The 20,902-nt window shown below is 44.4% G+C and overlaps 2 gene segments (V, D, J or C); both read left to right on the plus strand.

The window, feature by feature from the left end:
- The first annotated feature begins 275 nt into the window (after nucleotides 1-275).
- On the plus strand, nucleotides 276-910 carry LOC140619006 (immunoglobulin lambda variable 8-61-like). The segment is given in 2 exon segments: nucleotides 276-476; nucleotides 576-910. Coding segments are annotated over 2 exon segments (381 nt in total).
- Nucleotides 911-11,866: 10,956 nt separating this feature from the next.
- LOC140619626 (immunoglobulin lambda variable 1-40-like) overlaps nucleotides 11,867-20,902 on the plus strand; it is a 50,054-nt gene continuing 41,018 nt past the window's right edge. Inside the window, 1 exon segment of the V gene segment in view lies at nucleotides 11,867-11,947. Coding sequence covers nucleotides 11,890-11,947 — 58 coding nt within the window.

The raw sequence follows: 20,902 nt of genomic DNA on the forward strand, positions 1-20,902 counted from the left end.
CAAAGAGACAATGAGCAATGTCCCTGGGGAGGGAAGAAAATGTCACCCTGAGGGGTTAGAGTTGAGGTGATTTAGAGGAAGGGCCAGGAGTTGGAAAACAGATCCATCTCCTCATACAGCTGTCAGGATTCTCAGAGAGGAACTTTGTGTGGAGGTAACCAGGGTCATAGGAAGGTGATTGGTGAAAGATGTCTTCCTGACACACAGTGTCACAGTCATCATGCTATAATTGGTGTGTGTGAGGTCCCAGCATCTGCTCCTTTCAAGATCTCCCGGATTACATGCAAGTGACCCTGGGCCAGGGGAGAGAGGAAGCTGATTTGCATGAAGCACTTCCTTATTCTCATAGGTGTGGAGTCAAGAAAAGGCCCAGGGACACCCTACTCTGGCCGAAGAGCCTGTGAGACCACATCCTGTGAGGGTTCCCACCATGGCCTGGATGGTGCTTCTTTTTGGGGTCCTTGCTTATGGCTCAGGTCAGGGAAATGGACTCTGCATCCTTGAAGAGCACACAAAATCAAGGTCTCAGGGTGACCCTTATCTCTCTTAACAACACCTTTCTCTCTTGGTTTTAGGAGCAGATTCTCAGACTGTGGTGACTCAGGAGTCATCAGTCTCAGTGTCTCCAGGAGGGACAGTCACACTCACGTGTGACCTCAGCTCTGGGTCAGTGACTACAAGTAACAACCCCAGCTGGTACCAGGAGACCCAAGGCCGATCTCCTCGCATGCTTATCTATGACACAAGCAGCTGTCCCTCGGAGGTCCCTGATCGCTTCTCTGGATCCATCTCTGGGAACAAAGCTGCCCTCACCATCACAGGAGCCCAGCCTGAGGACGAGGCTGACTACTACTGTAGTATGCATGATGTCAGTGGGAGCAGCTACAATTACCCACAGCATCTCAGATAAGGAGGAAGTGAGACAAAAAACCCTGGGCCCTTGTCTCCAGCCCTCATCATCGAGAAGCTTCTGTGGAGCTGAAAGCCAGGTGTATTACAGTTATAAGAGACAGCTAAGCACAGTGACAGCAGCAGATGAGGGGGTGGGCCACAGTCCTGGTGCCATAGCTCCCGAGCAGGGACACATGCCCTAAGGCAGTGTATCCCTTTACTGGTAACCGCAGTAGAGCATATTCCCTTGGGATACTGGCATAAAGTGGTGCCTCTCTGTAACACTTTCCTTTCTTACACACGATACCAATGGATACTCAAAAATGCTAGACAGAATGTTTATTAATAGGATTTAATCTTAACATTACTAGAACTTTTTCCCTCATAAAACATGTAGAACACAGTTGAAATCATACAGATGAGAGCACACACCATGATAATATGTTTTAGGAAATATTACATTCATATATTCCATTTTTTTTTTTATTTTTATTTTTTTAAGATTTTATTTATTTATTCATGAGAGACACACACACAGAGAGAGAGAGAGAGGCGCAGAGACAGACAGAGGGAGAAGCAGGCTCCATGCAGGCAGCCCGACATGGGACTCGATCCCTGGTTTCCAGGATCACACCCCAGGCTGAAGGCGGCGCTAAACCGCTAAGCCCCCGGGGTGCCCTCATATATTCCATTTTTAAAAAAGTTTTATTTATTCACAAGAGACACACACACACACAGAGAAGGGCAGAGAGACAGGCAGAGGGAGAAGCAGGCTCCATGCGTGGAGCCCAATGGGGAACTCGATCCCGGGACTCTAGGATCACACCCTGGGTTGAAGGAAGGCACTGAACCGCGGAGCCACCAGAGATCCCCAATATTTTCAATTTTTTAAGAATTTTTTTTTCACTAACCTCTATCTACAACCAAGATCAAGAATGCTATCCTCCACTGACTGAGCCAGCAAGGAGCCCCTATAGATGCATATTTTCTTCTTTTATTAAATATTTATTTTATTTATTCATGAGAGACACAGAGAAAGTAGCAGAGACATAGGCAGAAGGAGAAGAGCCTCACTCCCGGGAGCCCAATGGGGGACTCCATCCCAGGACTCCAGGATCATTCCCTGAGCCAATGGCAGATGCTCAAACTCTGAGCCACCTAGGCAGTCTAATTTTAAAAAATGTTTTATTTAAATTCAATTTTTCAACACATAACCCCCCTGCTCATCCCATCAATGTCATCCTTAGTGCCTGTGACCCTGTCACCCCAACCCCACCCTCCTACTCTTCTGCAACCCTTTGTTTGTTCCCCAGAATTTGGAGTCTCTCGTGTTGTTCTTCGTTTCTAATTTTCCCCCACTCAGTTTTCTTCCTTTCCGTTATATTCTCTTTCACTATTTCTTATATTCCACATATGAGTGAAACCCTATGATGATTGTCTTTATCCGATTGACTTATTTCACTCAGCATAATACCTTCCAGTTCCATTTGTCCTTTCTGATGGCTGAGTAATACTCCTTTGTGTGTGTGTGTGTGTGTATACAGTATATACAGAATATATATACATATCTCACATCTTGTTTATCCATTCATCTGTCAAAGGACATGGTGGCTCCTTCCACAGTTGGCTATTATAGACACTGCTGCTGTGAACATTGGGGTGCAGGTGTCCCGTCAATTCACTACAACGAGAAGATGGCAAAGAAGTAGCTTCCTCAACTCACCTGGTGCCACCAACTTACCTGGATAACTTTCAAAACATCCTGAACACCTACGAATCCACCTGAGATTTAAAGAGAGAAGAGCTGGAACATGACAGAGAAGAGGGTTTTCACTTCTAGCAAGGTAGGAAGGCAGAAAAATAAAATAAAAAAGAATCAAGTGGGGGAGAGGCACTGTGAGGAGCTGGGCTAAAGTGGGGCAGTGACAGCCACGGGGCAGGAAAGCCCGGCCCTGGATAGTGGGAAGTTTAAAAATCTGCACCGGATTCTTCCTGGACATTAAAGAGCTTAAGAGGAAATTGGGCAAGTTCACAGGATGGGCAGTGGAGGCTCCAGTCTCCCGGGGTCACTAACAGTGGAAGCGCACCCAGGGAAAGCAAGCCCCAGACTGTGGGCCTGTCTCTGTAAAGGGCTGGGACATGCCATGTGGGGCCCTGGGGAGAAGCTGGTCAGTCAAGCGGGGGCTCTGGATGGAGGGGGCTGCGCCCTGGGGCCTTTGGGGGCCCCACCCCGGAACGCGATTCCAGAAGTGCAGGGCCCGGATCCCAGCGGGCCAGGTGGCACAGCCCAGGATCCTGCATCCACCCCCAGGCACCCAGAGGCGGGGGGGCGCAGGACAGTGAGAAGTGTCCTGCAACAGGGTGCCCCCAAGCTGTGCAGATCAGGGCACCCGCGCCTCCCCAGGAGCATCCAGGCCCCTGTGGACTGGGAGCTGAGGTAGTTACTGCTGGAGCTTTCAGGGCTGGGGAGCTGGCCGCCGCCAGGGCTGATGTCCTGCTGGTGTCACCCTGTGCCTGGGACAGAGCGGGGCCACCAGGGATCAGAGGTGTCACAGGGTAAACAGGGCGGGGGCAGCTCCCCCAGGTGCACACACCTGAGCATCGGCACAGCAGGCCCTTTCCCCAGAAAATGAACTGCAAGGACAGGGGAAGAGCAAGTTCTTGACCAAGCAGCGCTGCAAAGCTCCAAGGGGAAGAAAATGGATTTATAGTATATAGAACTAGAGGGCCCCCCCCTTTTTCTTTTTAAATTTTTCCCTTTTTCCATTACAACACGTTTTTATATCAGACTAAAAATTTCCAATATGTCTTCTCTATTACCACCTTAATTACAATATTTTATCACTTCTTCATTTTTAAATTTCTTCTTTTTTGACTTTCATATTTCTACAATTACATGTGTTAGATATATTATTCACTTCCCAATTCCTTCCAACACACTCAATTTAATTTTGGGAGATATATCTCCCAAAACATGAGTTTTGCTTTGTGTTTTTTGTTTTCTCTGCCTTATTTTGTTCTACAATGGTGGAAGTTAATACCTTCTAAAACATGACCAGCATGCACCCAGAACCAAGTAGAATACTGTGCAGTTCCATTCTGTGAGATTATATTCTCTCTTCATTCCCATTCTGCCACCCTTTTATCTCGTTTATGTTTTGGTGGTCAATATTGTGGCTTTCTAAAAGTATTTCTAGTTTACATAAATTTGGGACCGAGCATCTTCTAACATACAGAACTTAACACTCAGAACCAAGGGGATCATACTCTAAGACCCCTCAGGTAGACTACATTCTCCCTCCACTACGACTCCTTCACCACCATCTCCTAGTCCCTCCCCTGATTTATCTTTTTCTTCTCTTTTTTCTGTTTTTTTTCTCTCTCTCTTTCCTCTTTAGTTTTTTTTATCTTCTTTTTTTTCCTTCTTATTTGGGATTTTTGGCCTTTCATTTTTCTACTACTTTGTTTTAAAATATGTTTTTCACTTTAGTGGGCCTTTTTTTATTTTGTTCTGATCTTTGTTTTCCTTTTCTGGTCTCTGACCTTATCAGAATCATCTAGGGTGAAATTTACTTAGGTCATGGTTGATATTCATGACTTAGCCCACTCATGCAGCCATTCTGAACTGTACAAAATGACTATAAGGAAGAGTCACAGCAAAAGAAAGAATCAAAAATAGTACACTTTGCAACAGAGTTCCAGAATTTTGATTACAATTTGATGTCAGAAAGCCAATTCAAAAACACAAATATAAAGCTACTGATGACCCTGGAAAAAGCATAAAGGATTCCAGAGACTTCATGACTGCAGAATTTAGATCTAATCAGGCCAAGATTAAAGATAAATGAGATGCAATCCAAACTGGATGTCCAAACGACTCATGCTAATGAGGTGGAAGAAAGAGTGAGTGACGTAGAAGACAAGATTGTTGTCTGATTGCTCAGGTTAGGACTTCCAATACTATGCTGAATAGCAGTGGTGAGAGTGGACATCCCTGTCTTGTTCCTGGTCTTAGGGGAAAGGTTCTCAGTGCTTCCCCATTGAGAATGATTTTTCCTGTGGGCTTTTCATAGATGGTTTTTATGATGTTGAGGAATGTTCCCTCTATTCCTACACTCTGAAGAGTTTTGATCAGGAATGGATGCTGTATTTTGTCAAATGCTTTCTCTGCATCTAATGAGAGGATCATATGGTTCTTGGTTTTTCTCTTGCTGATATGATGAATCACATTGATTGTCTTACGAGTGTTGAACCAGCCTTGTGTCTTGGGGATAAATCCTACTTGGTCATGGTGAATAATTTTCTTAATGTGTTGTTGGATCCTGTTGGCTAGTATCTTGTTGAGAATTTTTGCATTCATGTTCATCAGGGAATTGGTCTGTAATTCTCCTTTTTGGTGGGGTCTTTGTCTGGTTTTGGAGTTAAGGTGATCCTGGCCTCATAGAAGAATTTGAAAATACTCCATCTCTTTCCATCTTTCCAAGCAGCTTTAGTAGAATAGGTATGGTTTCTTCTTTAAACGTTTGATAAAATTCCCCTGGGAAGCCATCTGGCCCTGGACTCTTGTGTCTTGGGAGGTTTTTGATGACTGCTTCAATTTCCTCCCTGGTTATTGGCCTATTCAGGTATTCTATTTCTTCCTGTTCCAGTTTTGGTAGTTTGTGGCTTTCCAGGAATGTGTCCACTTCTTCTAGATTGCCTAATTTATTGCTGTATAGCTGTTCATAATATCTTTTTAAAATCGATTGTATTGCCTTGGTGTTGGTGATCTCTCTCATTCATGATTTTATTAATTTGAGTCTTCTCTCTCTTCTTTTTAATAAGGCTGGCTAATGGTTTATCAATCTTATTAATTCTTTCAAAGAACCAACTCCTGGTTTTGTTGATCTGTTCCACAGTTCTTCTGATCTCGATTTCGTTGAGTTTTGGTCAAATCCTTATTAACTCTCTACTTCTGCTGGGTGTAGGATCTATTTGCTGTTTTTTCTCTAGCTCCTTTATGTGTAAGGTTAGCTTTTGTATTTGAGTTCTTTCCAGTTTTTGAATGGATGCTTGTATTACGATGTATTTCCCCCTTACGACTGCTTTTGCTGCATCCCAAAGATGTTGAATGGCTGTGTCTTCATTCTCATTAGTTTCCATGAATTTTTAAAATTCATTCTTAATTTCCTGGTTGAACCTTTCATTTTTTAGGAGGATGGTCCTTAACCTCCACGTTTTTGAGGTCATTCCAAACTTCTTGTTGTGATTTAGTTCTAATTTCAAGGCATTATGGTCTGAGAATATGCAGGGGACGATCCCAATCTTTTGGTATTGGTTCAGACCGGATTTGTGACCCAGTAGGTGGTCTATTCTGGAGAAAGTTCTATGTGCACTTGAGAATAATGTGTATTCAGTAGAGTTCGGATGTAAAGTTCTGTAGATATCTGTGAAATCCATCTGGTCCAGTGTATCATTTAAAGCTCTCCTTTCTTTGGAGATGTTGTGCTTAGAAGACCTATCGAGTATGGAAAGAGCTAGATTGAAGTCACCGAGTATAAGTGTATTATTATCTAAGTATTTCTCCACTTTGGTTATTAATTGATTGATATATTTGGCAGCTCCCACATTCGGGGCATTATATTGAGGATTGTTAAGTCCTCTTGTTGGATAGATCCTTTAAATATGATATAGTGTCCCTCTCCATCTCTAACTACAATCTTCGTGGTAAATTTTAGTTTATCTGATATAAGGATGGCTACCCTGCTTTCTTTTGAGGACCATTTGAATGGTAAATGGTTCTCCAACCTTTTATTTTCAGGCTGTAGGTTTCCTTCTTTCTAAAATGAGTCTCTTGTGGAAAGCAAATAGATAGGTCCTGCTTTTTTATCCAGTCTGAAACCCTGTGCCTTTTGATGGGGTCATTAAGCCTGTTCACCTTCAGAGGTACTAATGACAGACATGAGTTTAGTGTCATCATGATATCCATCCAGTCCTTGTTTTTGTGGATTGTTGCACTGAACTTCTTCTTAAAGGGGAATTTTAAGAGTCCCCCTTAAAAGTTCTTGCAGAGCTGGTTTGGAGGTCACATATTCTTTCAGTTCCTGCCTGTCTTGGAAGCTCTTTATCTCTCCTTCCATTTTGAATGAGAGCCTTGCTGGATAAAGTATTCTTGGTTTCATGATCTTCTCATTTAGGACCCTGAATATATCCTGCCAGCCCTTTCTGGCCTGCCAGGTCTCTGTGGAGAGGTCTGCTGTTACCCTAATACTCCTCCCCATAAAACTGATAGATTTCTTGTCTCTAGGTGCTTTAAGGATCTTCTCTTTATCTTTGGAATTTGCAAGCTTAACTGTTAAATGTCGAGGTGTTGAATGGTTTTTATTGATTTTAGCGGGGGGGGGATCTCTCTATTTCCTCGATCTGAATGCCTGTTTCTCTTCCCAGATTAGGAAAGTTTTCAGCTAGAATTTGTTCAAATACATATTCTGGCCCTCTGTCCCTTTCGGCACCCTCGGGAACACCAATTAAACGTAGGTTTTTCTTCCTCAGGCTGTCGTTTATTTCCCTTAATCTATCTTCATGGTCTTTTAATTGTTTGTCTCTTTTTTCCTCAGTTTCCCTCTTTGCTATCAACTTGTCTTCTAGGTCACTCACTCGTTCTTCCACCTCGTTAACCCTCGTTGTTAGGACTTCTAGTTTGGATTGCATCTCATTCAATTGATTTTTATTTTCTGCCTGATTAGCTCTAAATTCTGCAGTCATGAAGTCTCTTGAGTCCTTTTTGCTTTTTTCTAGAGCCACCAGTAGCTGTATAATAGTGCTTCTGAATTGGCTTTCTGACATTGAATTGTAGTCCAGATTTTGTAACTGTGTGGGAGAGAGGACTGTTTCTGATTCTTTCTTTGGAGGTGAGGTTTTTCTTCTATTCATTTTGTTCAGTGTAGAGTGGCCAAAAACAAGTTTTATTGGGAAAAGGAGAAAAAGAGAGGAGAGAAGGAATGAAAGGAAAGAAAAGAGAAAAAGAAATAAAAAGGAAGAAAAAAGAAAAAATGAAAAGAAAAAGAGAAAGAAAAAGAAAGAAAGGAAAAAAAGATGGGGGAAGCACACAGAAATCAAAAAGCAAAAAAAAAAAAAATAACACGGGGGAGTATCTTCTGATTCTGTATGTTTTAAGTGTCTTGACTTCCCCTGGAGCTTGTCCATCTAGCTGGTCTTCTGGGGGAGGGGCCTGTTGTGCTGATTTTCAGGAGTGAGCACTTGGGGGAGCTGCTCTGCCACCTGCTTGGTGCAGGGCTCAGGGGTGGTTTTTTACCCCATGAGGCCCCAGGAGGAACAACCGCAGTGGCGGCGGCCAGCTCTGGATCCTTGGAGTCAGCTCCCACAGTAACTCCAGAGCTCTCAGTCTGCAGGGCCTGGAGGCTCTGGGGTGGGGCCGCTGATCTGCTCAGCTGTGGCAGCAGAGTCCTTGCGGTCCTGGGCCCTCCCAGCTTCTGCCTGTTCCAGGGGGAGGCCGGATCCTGGGCTGTGTCCCCGGCGCCCTGTGCTCTGGGGCCTGCACTGTTGGATTCACGCTCCCGGCTGCACAGCCCCCTCCGCGGAGCCGCCACCCGATCCCCTACGAGCTGCTCCCGGGTCCCGCCATGCACACTGCAGCCCTTTTGGGAGCTCGGCGCACTCTCCTGCATGCGCTACAGGTGTCTGTTAGAGTCCCAGGGAGCCTGAGGGCAACCTCGCCATCCTAGGGTCCTGCTCTAACTCCCTGCGGGCTCTTTCCGCCCGGAAGATTGGTGCAGCTCCTGCTTCTCTGGGACGGAGCTTCTGTCCTGGGGTCGCTTGTTCTGGCAGTAGCCCGGCTCCTCAGGGGGCCCCTCCCCCTTGGATACCTTTTGTTTGTTAATTTCTTTTTTCCCCGTCTTCTTACATTGATAGAAGCACGGACTCTTCTCACTGTAGCATTTTAGCTGTTCTCTCTTTAAATCTCAGGCAGAATTCGTAGATTTTCAGGATGATTTGAGGTTATCTAGGTAATTTGGTGGGGACGGGTGATTTGGGGACCCTACTCTTCCGCCATCTTGCCCCTCCTCCTCTTTTTTCAGTCTCATTGTTAGTGTATAGAAATGCCACTGATTTCTGGACATTGGTTTTATATCCTGCCACACTGCCAAAATTGCTGTATGCACATGAGAAAATTCTCTGCATCACTTGCCATCAGGGAAATACAAATCAAAACCACATTGAGATCCCACCTCACACCAGTGAACATGGGGAAAATTAACAAAGCAGGAAACCACAAATGTTGGAGAGGATGCGGAGAAAAGGGATCCCTCTTACACTGTTGGTGGGAATGTGAAATGGTACTGCCACTATGGAAAACTGTGTGGAGGTTCCTCAAAGAGTTAAAAATAGACCTGCCCTATGACCCAGCAATTGCACTGCTTGGGATATACCCCAAAGATGCAGATGCAATGAAATGCTGGGACACCTGTACCCCGAGGTTTCTAGCAGCAATGTCCACAATAGCCAAACTGTGGAAGGATCCTCAGTGTCCATTAAAAGATGAATGGATAAAGAAGATGTGTATTGTATTCTATGTATACAATGGAATATTACTCAGCCATTAGAAACGACAAATACCCACCATTTGCTTCGACTTGGATGGAACTGGAGGGTATTATGCTGAGTGAAATAAGTCAATCAGAGGACAAACATTACATGGTCTCATTCATTTGGGGAACATAAAATATAAGTCATTATTTTTCTTATGCTCCAAGGTTTCATTCTGAAGAATTCTGTGGACAGTAGGTCCAACACAGAAACATTTTCTACCACAGAAACAGTCCCAGGTCCGCTGTGTGTGTGAGCGTTTTTTCACACACACAGACACAAAACTATCACCAGTATGTTTTCTCACTCCTGGTAGACACCAGCAGAACTCAGGGGACTTGGGTGAGGTTGGGTTGTGTGGTAAGAGAGTGGAGGCTGGGTCTTAGCCCAGCCCTGCGCTCCACGACACCTGGAAACCCTAGAGATGTAGGTGTAGTGTCTGCAGAGATAAGGAATGGACAGATTTCTTGTCACTCAACAAGTCTAGACTACTGATTCCGTGGATTGTTAACACGTTTGCTCTCACCTCAGTCCCCTTGGCTAACAATCTTTTCAGGGAAGCCCCTGTGACTCAGCGATTTAGAGCTGCCTTCAGCCCAGGGTGGGACGCTGGAGTCCCAGGATCCATCAGGGTCCCTGCATGGAGCTAGCTTCTCCCTCTGTCTGTCTGTCTCTTTCTCTCTCTGTGTGTCTCTCATGAATAAATAAATAAAATCTTTTTAAAAAATAATATTTTCAAATAAAAAATCTTCAAGATGCTTACCTCTAAATATATGTTCAAGACCTTGGATATTTAGAAGAGCATATCCATGGAGAACCATCCTTCAGCATGTTTTGAAGTCATTAGAGGGAGAAGGGTCACATAGCCTCATTTTTCATCTTGCATTCTCTCTCTCTCTTTCTCTTTCTCTCTCTCTCTCTCTCTCTCTCTCTCTCTCTCTCTCTCACACACACACACACACACACCCGCAGAGTTCTATCCCCTGCCTGAGTGAATAGCATCCTTGATGCTGCAGTTTCCAGGCTTCTAAATCCCTCCAGATTCAACCTGTGTCAGTCAGCCATTCTCAGAGCCTCAATCTCTGGGAGACAGATGCTTCTTCAACAGGAACCACTGGTGACATCTAGTGTGACTGGGGTCCAGTCACGAGGGCTGCCTGGATGTTCCTCTGGGGTGAGGCTGATGCTTAGGATACCCAGGGGGAGTGTCCGTCCCCATGAGCAGCTCAGTCTCTGAGCATCTCTTGACACCAGTCAGTGTCTGAGGCTGATCATTCCACTGATTCTGGGACCTCAGCCTCAGGGCTGCTCCCACAGAGCTTCAGGCCCCTGGGTATGTGGGACACCCTCTCCTTGTGCTGTCTGCCTGGACTGTCATTCTTCATTCACCCAACAGCCACCTCCAACCAGGCTACAGTCTGATGGAAAGTTTTGTGACCCTACCCAAGGCCACAGGACCTGTGAGCTCAGGGGCATCATTCCTCTAGGCACCAACTCTCCTCCAATCACATGTGAGATGTTTGACAGAATCTTCTGAATCCAGGGGGTCTGGGGCAGTAGAAACCCATGCCTGTAGTCATGGGGGGTCCACTACTAATGTTGTATCCTGAACATGCTGGACACAAGTTGCAGAGACTCGAGCTGTGCTCAACACAGAGAGTGGTCTGTCTCCAAATTCCTTTATCCAAGAAGCTGTGTCTCTTTGGTAATTTTGCCCCCAGGTCCTGTGCTGTGCAGAACTCACAGGAAGATAACTCTGGAAATCAGAGAAGCCTCATGAGAGGAAAGTCCCAGCATCCTACATAGCAAGGGCCATGTGTCCATGGGGAGTGCTACTGCTCTGGACTGGATACTGAATGCTAAGAGGATTTTGTGGAAGAGATAGCACCTTACTCCTAACCAGGAACGGTCAAGGGAGCTGTGGACAAACTCTTTCTGAAGGCTCTCAGTGGAGCAAATACTGAGCCCTGGAGTAATGTGAACTGACGTACAGGGTCCTGGTCTGTCCCTAGCGAAGGAACAGTGGGCAAAGAGTTGGGGAAGCAGGAGATGTAGGCCCTGGTCACCTTGTCACACAGTGGTGCCTCTGGGTCTGGACACCAGGGGACATTCTGGTTCCATTTCTGAGGCGTCATGGTGATCAGAGTTGGGACCTGCCCCCTGGCTCTGCTTGTGCCCTCTTCTGAGAGATCACAGCTGGGACCTCCCCACCCCCTGGTCTTACACAGCCCCTCCCTTGCCCATGCCCCTGTCATCTCAGACAGAGGGACCTGACCCAAGGCCAGGTGGGTGTCAAAAGCTGGAGTCTCATTTGCATGGATGGGACCTCCCTCTCAAAGAGGATGAAGAGGGGAAGAGAGAGATGAGAGGAGGCTCTGCTCAGCTGTGGGACCACTGAAGGCAGATTCAGTGATGACCTCCACCGTGGCCTGGTCCCCTCTCCTCCTCACCCTCCTCGCTCACTGCACAGGTGACCAAATGGGGGTGGGGGAAGGGCCCCTCGGAGGACATGTGAGGTTCTGCTTCCTCTCATTGTTTCCAGACCCCAACATAATCCTCTCTGTGTCTTTCCCTGTTGCAGGTTCCTGGGCCCAGGCTGTGCTGACTCAGCCCGCCCTCAGTGTCTGCGGCCCTGGGACAGAGGGTCACCATCTCCTGCACTGGAAGCAGCACCAACATCAGCAGTGGTTACGTTGTACAATGGTACCAGCAGCTCCCAGGAAAGTCCCCTAAAACAATCTATGGTACTAGCAAGTGACCCTTGGGGATCCCGGTTCAATTCTCTGGCTCCAAGTCAGGCAGCACAGCCACCCTGACCATCACTGGTATCTAGGCTGAGGACGAGGCTGATTATTACTGCCAATCCTATGATGACAACCTCGATGGTCACACAGTGCTCTGGGCCTGGGAGGAAGTGAGACACTAACCTGCTCTCCCCCCATAAGTGAGTTTTGCTTTGCAGCACCCACTGTCTGGCCAAGTCAGCTTCCTTCTTTGTTTGGTGTAAACTGCACTCTGTGGTCAACCTGACAGAGCTTTGGCTCCAAAATGATCCTGATTCTCTTCACTTCAGCCCTGCAACCTGTCCTTGGCTCAAAAACATTCTATGGTTTTCTCATATTGAGGAGAAATTCCTTGTTGTCAGGAGCATGATGGCCTGTTCACAGTCTGTCAATGAAGAGACAAAGACAAGAAAATATAGATTAAATTAAATGTCCTTACAGCCTGCAGCCCACTGTTAGAGACCTGACATATGCACATATTGTGTTGCTTAAGGAACTCATGGCTGCCCTAGTGCTTTAATGTTTATCTTTATTAAAGATTGAGAATAACCTCACCTTAACAGCAGCTAGATCATGAAGGTCCTTAAAGCCTTGCTTCCAAATTCCTTAGAGTTTTACACTATCCCTGACGTCCACTTATTAAAAAGCATATCATCAGTCCATCCTCACAATCCCAGTGCAGTTTCTGCCCACAGGTCCCTGTCCCCGCTATCATAAAATCACCTGTTTCCAACAATATTCATCTCAAGAATTCATTCTTGATCATTGGGATCCACAATCCTTTATTACTGTTGACAAGTCAGGACAGAGCAGGAGACACAGAGTCCACCTGCGTCTGACTGAGGATGGTGCACTGTCCTTACAGTGTGCATTCACATCACTTACTGAACACCTAGTATGTGCCCCATGTGAGCTTAGGGTTGTGGGACACAAGTGGACATGGAAGAGTCCCCATGATCAAGGAGCTGATAGTGTCTGGGGGAAGAGAGATGACACAGAATAAACCAAAAATAAGGAAATCTTGTCCCTGGATACTGAGGAGTGTTGTGCTTGGTGGGGTGGAGCTGGAGCATTGAAGGTTTACCCAGGGAACCCCAGAATGTGATGTCCCACAGTGACATCCCAGTCCTGCACAGATAGTGATGGAGCAGGTCGTGAGCATGTAGGGCGGATGAGGTAGATGTGTGGACTCTGTCCCAGTCGACTAGGAGTTCTGCACAAGCAGATGATGATGAGGAAAGTCATCATGACATAGAGGAAGCCAGGACTGGGATGAGAATTGGAAGGAGGGGAAGGAGGTGAGGTTCTTGAGAAGATTGTGGGGAGGGGCCTCCACCAGCTAGGACAGTGTGAGGACCCATTTCTGATGCAGGATGACGTTTATCTCATGTTTCCAGGATATAGGATCAGACCCTGATCCAGGGGACTGTTGATCAGCAGTCCTAGAGATGCACATCTCTGCTTACTCTTGACTGACCTCTGATGAAACTTCACCAGTGCCTGTTGCTGTGGAGGTAAGTATTTCCTGTGCTCTTCAGGTCCCTCTTTTTAAGAATCTAATTGACATTTGGCAGATTAACAGGAGAAAATCAAAGTTTATAGCATACATACTGGGTATCCACACAGACATGGAGTATTGCAAGGACAGGTACCACGACACTTATGTGAGTGAAGGAGAGGGGCAGGCGTCCGATGACCAAAGAGGAGAAAGTGCATTAGAGGGAAGGGAAGAGGAGTTGTTTGGAAAAGAGAAGTTGTCCTGCTATGTAGACACATGTCTTAGGTAAAGAGGGATCCTGGTCATAGCTCTCTTCCTGGTACAAGCTGGCAGTTTTGGGGGATTAAATAGATTTTCCTAAATCTGCTGAGTTTCATTTGTTTAAAGTGAAACTAATGTTCATGCCAATGGAGTCCAATCTGGGGCAGACTATCTTTAGCCAGTTACCTCTCTTCTCTGAAATTTCCCAAAGATACATGTGTTAAAACTTGTGCTAGCAGATTGTTCATTTTGATGCCCCTCTCCTGACAATTGGCCAGTTTATTTAAACCCATTTCAGGAGGAGTTGATGGAGGTTCATTCTCAAAGTCAGGCTTGTGGTTCAAGGAATCAGGTATTAAACAAATGGCATTTGTATGGGGAAAAAGGATGGTAAAGGATTGAATGAAATTGTAGACAGGTTCTGAGTTCTGAGGGCAACCAGTGGAGAAGATTTCTTGATGTCAAGCTCATGTGTCTTCAGGTAGAGTGATAGAAAGCTGTGACAATCTGTCAGACTTTCCTGATTTGTAGTTCAAATGTGTCTGGTTATCTCTGTCCCAGAGAGCCACTGGCATGAAGACCACCTCTACAGGAGCTGCTGTGCTGACTTCTCTGAAGTTTCTATCGTTGGATTCACATTTACTTGTCAGGACTTCAGGATATAGGGCAGTTTGAATGCACTTCCAAAGGTGGGAGAAAAATCAACATGCTAGTTTTCAGATTTGTACCCAGAGATTCTACGAAGGTAGAGAAAATCAGGATCAAGTTCCAGTTATAATGAACAGGAATTGACTCAAGTATTTACTCAGATGTGTGATTGAAATACATGTTTTCTCAACAACCACTCTCATTTCTACTAAATGTAGCTAAATTAACATTAATTGGTTCACTGAATATGAATAGTTTCGCAAATAACTTATCAGATTATTCACATATTTGCAGCAAGCATGGCACTTGAACATATAAGCTCTTGTTAAAACGTGATTTGCTGCAGCTTTTGTGAAAAATCTCTGGATGAAATGTTTAACAGCTCCTCCAGTATAGAAGCCAAGCCGAAACTTGTGCCAAATCCTTTTCTTCAGATTTACCCTGTAATAAGTATACACTTGGTTGCATTGTCTGTTCTTTAGGTACCCAAATATACCAAGATTCCTACACCTGCCAGGCTGTGACCTTCTGACTAGCCTGGTAAAGCTGTTGGAAACTCTGTAAGAATGTGGTAGGATGATATTTCCAAGAGGTTTTACTGGATCCATAAAGCCAATGTTAGTTCCCTAAATCTGACTGGTCATATCTGATTATGTGTGTATAGATGTATACAGATGCATATATCTCATTCAAATATGACATTCTACCCCTTGTTCATTCCCCAGAGTTAGGAGTCTCTCATGTTTTGTCACCCTCTTTAAATTTTCCCACTCATTTTATCTCCTTTTTTCCCTAAGGGATAGTGAAAGGGGAGATGGAGTGACTGGTTGATAGGCACTAAGAGGGGCATTTGACAGGTTGAGCACTGAGTGCTATAGTATATGTTGGCAATTTGAACTCCAATAAAATATATATATTTATAAATATATTATAAATAAAAGAAAATTTTTATATATAAAACCAGTATGACATTCTAGTCAACATCTGGGTAATATAACCAATGCTTCCAGGTATGTATTCTTATTTTAAAAAACCAGAATCTTAAACCTCATGCTAATAAGTACATTGTCATAAAACTATAAGAGTACTCAAAGACAGATTCTGAGTTTTGCAGGGCTCAGGTATGGAGAAAAGTTATCCATTCATCTTTCCATGGACACTGAGGCTCCTTCCACTATTTGGCTATTGTGGACGTTGCTGCTAGAAACATCAGGGTGCAGGTGTCCCAGCGTTTCACAGCATCTGCATCTTTGTGGTAAATCCCTAGAGTGTAATTGCTGGGTCATTGGATAGCTCTAATTTTAACTCTTTGAGGAACTTGCACACGGTTTTCCAGAGTGGCTGCAGCAGTTCACACTCCCACCAACAGTGCAAGAGGGTTCCCCTTTCTCCACATCCTCTCCAACATTTGTTGTTTCCCCTCTTGTTAATTTCCCCATTCTCACTGGTGTGAGGTGATATCTCATTGTGGTTTTGGTTTGTATTTCCCTGATGGCCAGGGATGTGGAGCATTTTCTCATGTGCTTGTTGGCTATGTCTATGTCTTCCTCTGTGAGATTTCTCTTCATGTATTTTGCCCATTTCATGATTGGATTGTTTATTTGCTGTTAAGTTGAATAAGTTCTTGATAGATCTTGGATACTAGCCCTTTATCTGATACGTCATTTGCAAATACCTTCTCCCATTCTGTAGGTTGTCGTTTAGTTTTGTTGACTGTATCCTTTGCTGTGCAAAAGCTTCTTATCTTGATAAGTCCCAATAATTTATTTTTGATTTTGTTTCCCTTGTCTTCTTAGATGTATCTTGCAAGAAGTTGCTGTGGCCAGGTCCAAAAAGGGTGTTGCCTGTGTTCTCTTCTAAGATTTGGATGAATTCTTGTCTCACATTTAGATCTTTCATCCATTTTGAGTTTATCTTTGTGTGTGGTGAAAGAGAATTGTCCAGTTTCATTCTTCTGCATGTGGATGTCCAATTTTCCCAGCACCATTTATTAAAGAGCCTTTCTTTTTTCCAGTGGATAGTATTTCCTGCTTTGTCAAATATTAGTTGACCATAGAGTTGAGGAGCCATTTCTGAGTTCTGTATTTTCTTCCATTGACCTATATGTCTGTTTTTTTGCCAGTACCACACTGTCTTGATGACCACAGCTTTGTAGTACAACCTGAAATCTGGCATTGTGATGCCCTCAGGTATGGTTTTCTTTTTTAATATTCCCCTGGCTAGGGATCCCTGGGTGGCGCAGCGGTTTGGCGCCTGCCTTTGGCCTGGGGCACGATCCTGGAGACCCGGGATCAAATCCAACGTCGGGCTCCCTGCATGGAGCCTGCTTCTCCCTCTTCCTGTGTCTCTGCCTCTCTGTCTCTCTCTGTGTGACTATCATGAATAAATAAATACATTCTTTAAAAAATATATTCCCCTGGCTAATCGGGGTCTTTTCTGATTCCACACGAATATTAAGATGATTTTTTCCAAGTCTCTGAAGAGAATGACTCCTTAATTTCTTTTTCTTCAGTCTCATTGTTAGTGTATAGAAATGCCACTGATTTCTGCGCTTTATTTTTGTATCCTGCCACATTGCCAAATTGCTATATGAGTTTAGCAATCTTTGGGTGGAGTCATTTGGGTTTTGGAGTCATCTGCAAAAAGGGATTTTTTTACATGCTCTTTGCCAAATTGAGTGCCTTGTATTTCGTTTTGTTGTCTGATTGCTCTAGGACTTCTAGTACTATCTTGAATAGCAGTGGCGAGAGTGGACATTCCTGTTGTGTTCCTGATCTTAGTTGAAGGTGCTCAGTGTTTCCCCTATGAGAATGATATTTGCTGTGGGCTTTTAAGATGCTGAGCCATGTTCCCTCTAAACCAACACCCTGAATAGTTTGGATCAGGATTGGATGCTGTATTTTTTTTTAAATTTTTTTAAGGTAATTATTTATTTATGATAGTCACAGAGAGAGAGAGAGGCAGAGACACAGGCAGAGGGAGAAGCAGGCTCCATGCACCGGGAGCCCGATGTGGGATTCGATCCCGGGTCTCCAGGATCGTGCCCTGGGCCAAAGGCAGGCGCCAAACCGCTGCGCCATCCAGGGATCCCTGGATGCTGTATTTTGTCAAATGCTTTCTCTGCATCTATTGAGAGGATCATATGATACTTGTTTTTTTCTCTTGTTGATGTGATGTATCATGTTTATTGTTTTATGAGTGTTGAACCAATGTTGAATTCCCCAATTATCCCACTTGGTCATGGTGAATAATCTTTTTTTTTATTTTTATTTATTTATGATAGTCAGAGAGAGAGAGAGAGAGAGAGAGAGGCAGAGACACAGAGGAAGAAGCCGGCTCCATGCACCGGGAGCCCTACGTGGGATTCAATCCCGGGTCTCCAGGATCGCGCCCTGGGCCAAAGGCAGGCGCCAAACCGCTGCGCCACCCAGGGATCCCTTTTTTTGTTTTTTGTTTTTAATTTTTATTTATTTATGATAGTCACAGAGAGAGAGAGAGAGAGAGAGAGAGAGAGAGAGTCCTAAAATGCACATGAGCACACCACCTGCAACCCAAGTGTAGCTGAGAGAGCAGATCTTGCCCTCACTTACAAGACGTGGTGCCCACCATGGCACCGCTCCACAGCGTGGGATTCCAGAATACCCACCTGTTTCTATTCTGCACACATGAGCTCCAGGAACTACAAAGTCAGCATGATTAAGGTCCTTGTTCAGGTGACCAAATGTCAGAGAGGGCAACTGAGGATAGGACTCTTGTGATAGGAAGAATCACTGGGGGGTGTCGTGAGAGGAGTGTGGGGAAGTTCCCTCAAACTTGAAGATCAAGGTGAGTGGCAGATGACAAGTTTTCCAGTTCACAGGAGCTTCTCTGACATGACAGTAGCCTGAGCTTTGAAAGGATCAATCTTCTCCCTGGTTTTCTGTATCCATCTAGCTTCCTCACGCCCTCAGCCATTCACTCCAACACATTCCACAGGTTCCTAAGATAGCTCTCCTTTGGAGGGCCAGGGGCTCTATCCTGGAGAACCCACAATGATCCAGTCAGAGGAGGTCCATTCCCTTTGCCTTAGATGGGCCTCCCTCACCCTGCACTTTTTCCTTAACCTTCTCTCCTCTCTTGGACATCTTGAAACTTTTGACTTCCTATCCTTCTGTTATTGATTTGTTTCTCCAAAAACTAATCGCCTCCATTTTCAGAGTACAGGTGAAAATCTCCCCTTCAACTGGTATTCCATGAAAATCACCTCTCTCAATCTTCAACAGGCCCAGAGTGGGCCTTTCCCTGAACCACGATTTTCTATGACAGAGTTTCATAATTCTGTCTCCAACTTCTCCTTCTTTCACTTCCCTTTGTCCAAGACCAGAAGCAGAGACGGGCAATCATGTGGAGTAGAAGTGTGTGGATAGGCCACTACCCTATATAGAGAAGATGCATCTTTGCAAGGGAAACTTAATTTTGTTGAAGGTCCATGAATCTTCCCTAGAATCCTCATTCAGATCCTTCTTCACTTGGAAAGTTCAGAGGTGGGCAGACCCACACATCTCAGGGGAGGACTGCTGGTCTTTGACAACCTCTTCCCCTAAGGACTCACTTAGATGGTCCCCATCCTCCTCAACACGAATTACCCTTATTTTCACAATCTGACCTTTTTGTTATTCATTTGTCATATCCCATCTATATCTATGTATTTTAGATATTTATATACATTTCAGATATTACAGTGTATTTTAAAATTATGTACTTTATGAATATCTGAGTCTTACTTAGAGATTCAGTACTGAATAATTTCTATAACTTCTTTATCTGTAACTGAAGAAGTCTCAGTAGTGGAACATATGAATCAATTAAACAAGGTATCATTATCTGGGAAATAATTTATAGCCAGAAACTGATAGTTACTCACTGCACAATTGCATTGTACATAGAAAATAAGGACACCTAATTGGAATGAAATATCCTTTTTTTAAATCAACCTTCAAATAATCCAGCAGTCCTAAGTGTGCGTCAAATCTTGAGGGTTATTCCCTAGATATCGTTGTTCTCAGAGGCGGGGAATCATGGTCCAGTGAAGAGATGGGTGAGATGTTAGAGCTTGGAGGAGGGAGTGGAAGCTAGGGAACCAGCAGAGAAAGGCTGCTTGTAGGGAGCAGGGTGCCCTCTCCCAGGGGCCACATTCTGAGGACAAAAAGAGCTGGAAGCATATCACTCCTCTCCTTCCTGCCAAAATCACTGTGTCAGGAACAAAGAGAGAAGCTCCTTCCTCACCCTACCTATTACTACTTCGACTGCATCAACCAGAGAATTCCTGGTCCTTGTGAAATATATGTTTCACAAATGATTACATAGGTTCTAGAAAACATAAATCAAGTGAATGTCAAACTGGAAAAGAAGAAAAGCTTTAGGGTTTTCTATTTTCCCCATAAGTCGTCAAGGCAACAGCCATTTTATTTAGTCATCTACTTTCTCCTGTGCATACAGTCAATCATGTTAGATTGCTTATTTTAAGGTCAAAGATGCAGAGCTTCCTTCTCATATTCTTTCCTGTTTCATTACTTGTTCCTACTCTTCCAAAATAGGGAACAAACTCTATCATCAATCCTCAATAAGATCTATCTAGTATCTCCCACAGGAGTTCAAGTGGTAACGCCCTATCACAACCAGGTAGTGTTGTTTATATCCAAAATGAAGAAGCCCAAAAAATTATGAATAAACAATTCTATTCAGGATAGCATCAAAAAGAATAAAACATTTAGGAGGGAATATAACGAGTAGGAAAAAATTGAAAACTGAAAACTACAAAAGATTGCCAAAAATGAAAGTGAGATTTAAGTAAGTGAGAAAACATGGTGCCAATGGATTGCATGACTATATATAGTGAAGCTTCAACCACCATCATCCAAATACATCCACATACTTGGTGTCATCCTGCCATTTGGACACTGCCCCGGTTTAATCCTTCACTGTCTACTGCTCATCCCCTCTGGCTCCCTGTTAGGCAAGATGTTAGACAATAGCTGTTTATTGGACTCAGATCTTAGACACACAACTCCAGTGAATTCCATGGAACTCTGAACAATATTTCTAGGTTAGGGTCCAATGTAATTAGAGTGCAGGACCATGAGGGTTTCAGTGCAGGGGAGGTTGAAGAACCCATCCGAAGTGAGGAGAGGTCCATTTATAGTAAGGTTCTCTTAATAGGAATCATCATGCTGAGTAAATAACAGAATGAGCCTAG

This window comes from Canis lupus, chromosome 27, assembly GCF_048164855.1.
Source record: "Canis lupus baileyi chromosome 27, mCanLup2.hap1, whole genome shotgun sequence".
Classification (NCBI taxonomy): domain Eukaryota; kingdom Metazoa; phylum Chordata; class Mammalia; order Carnivora; family Canidae; genus Canis; species Canis lupus.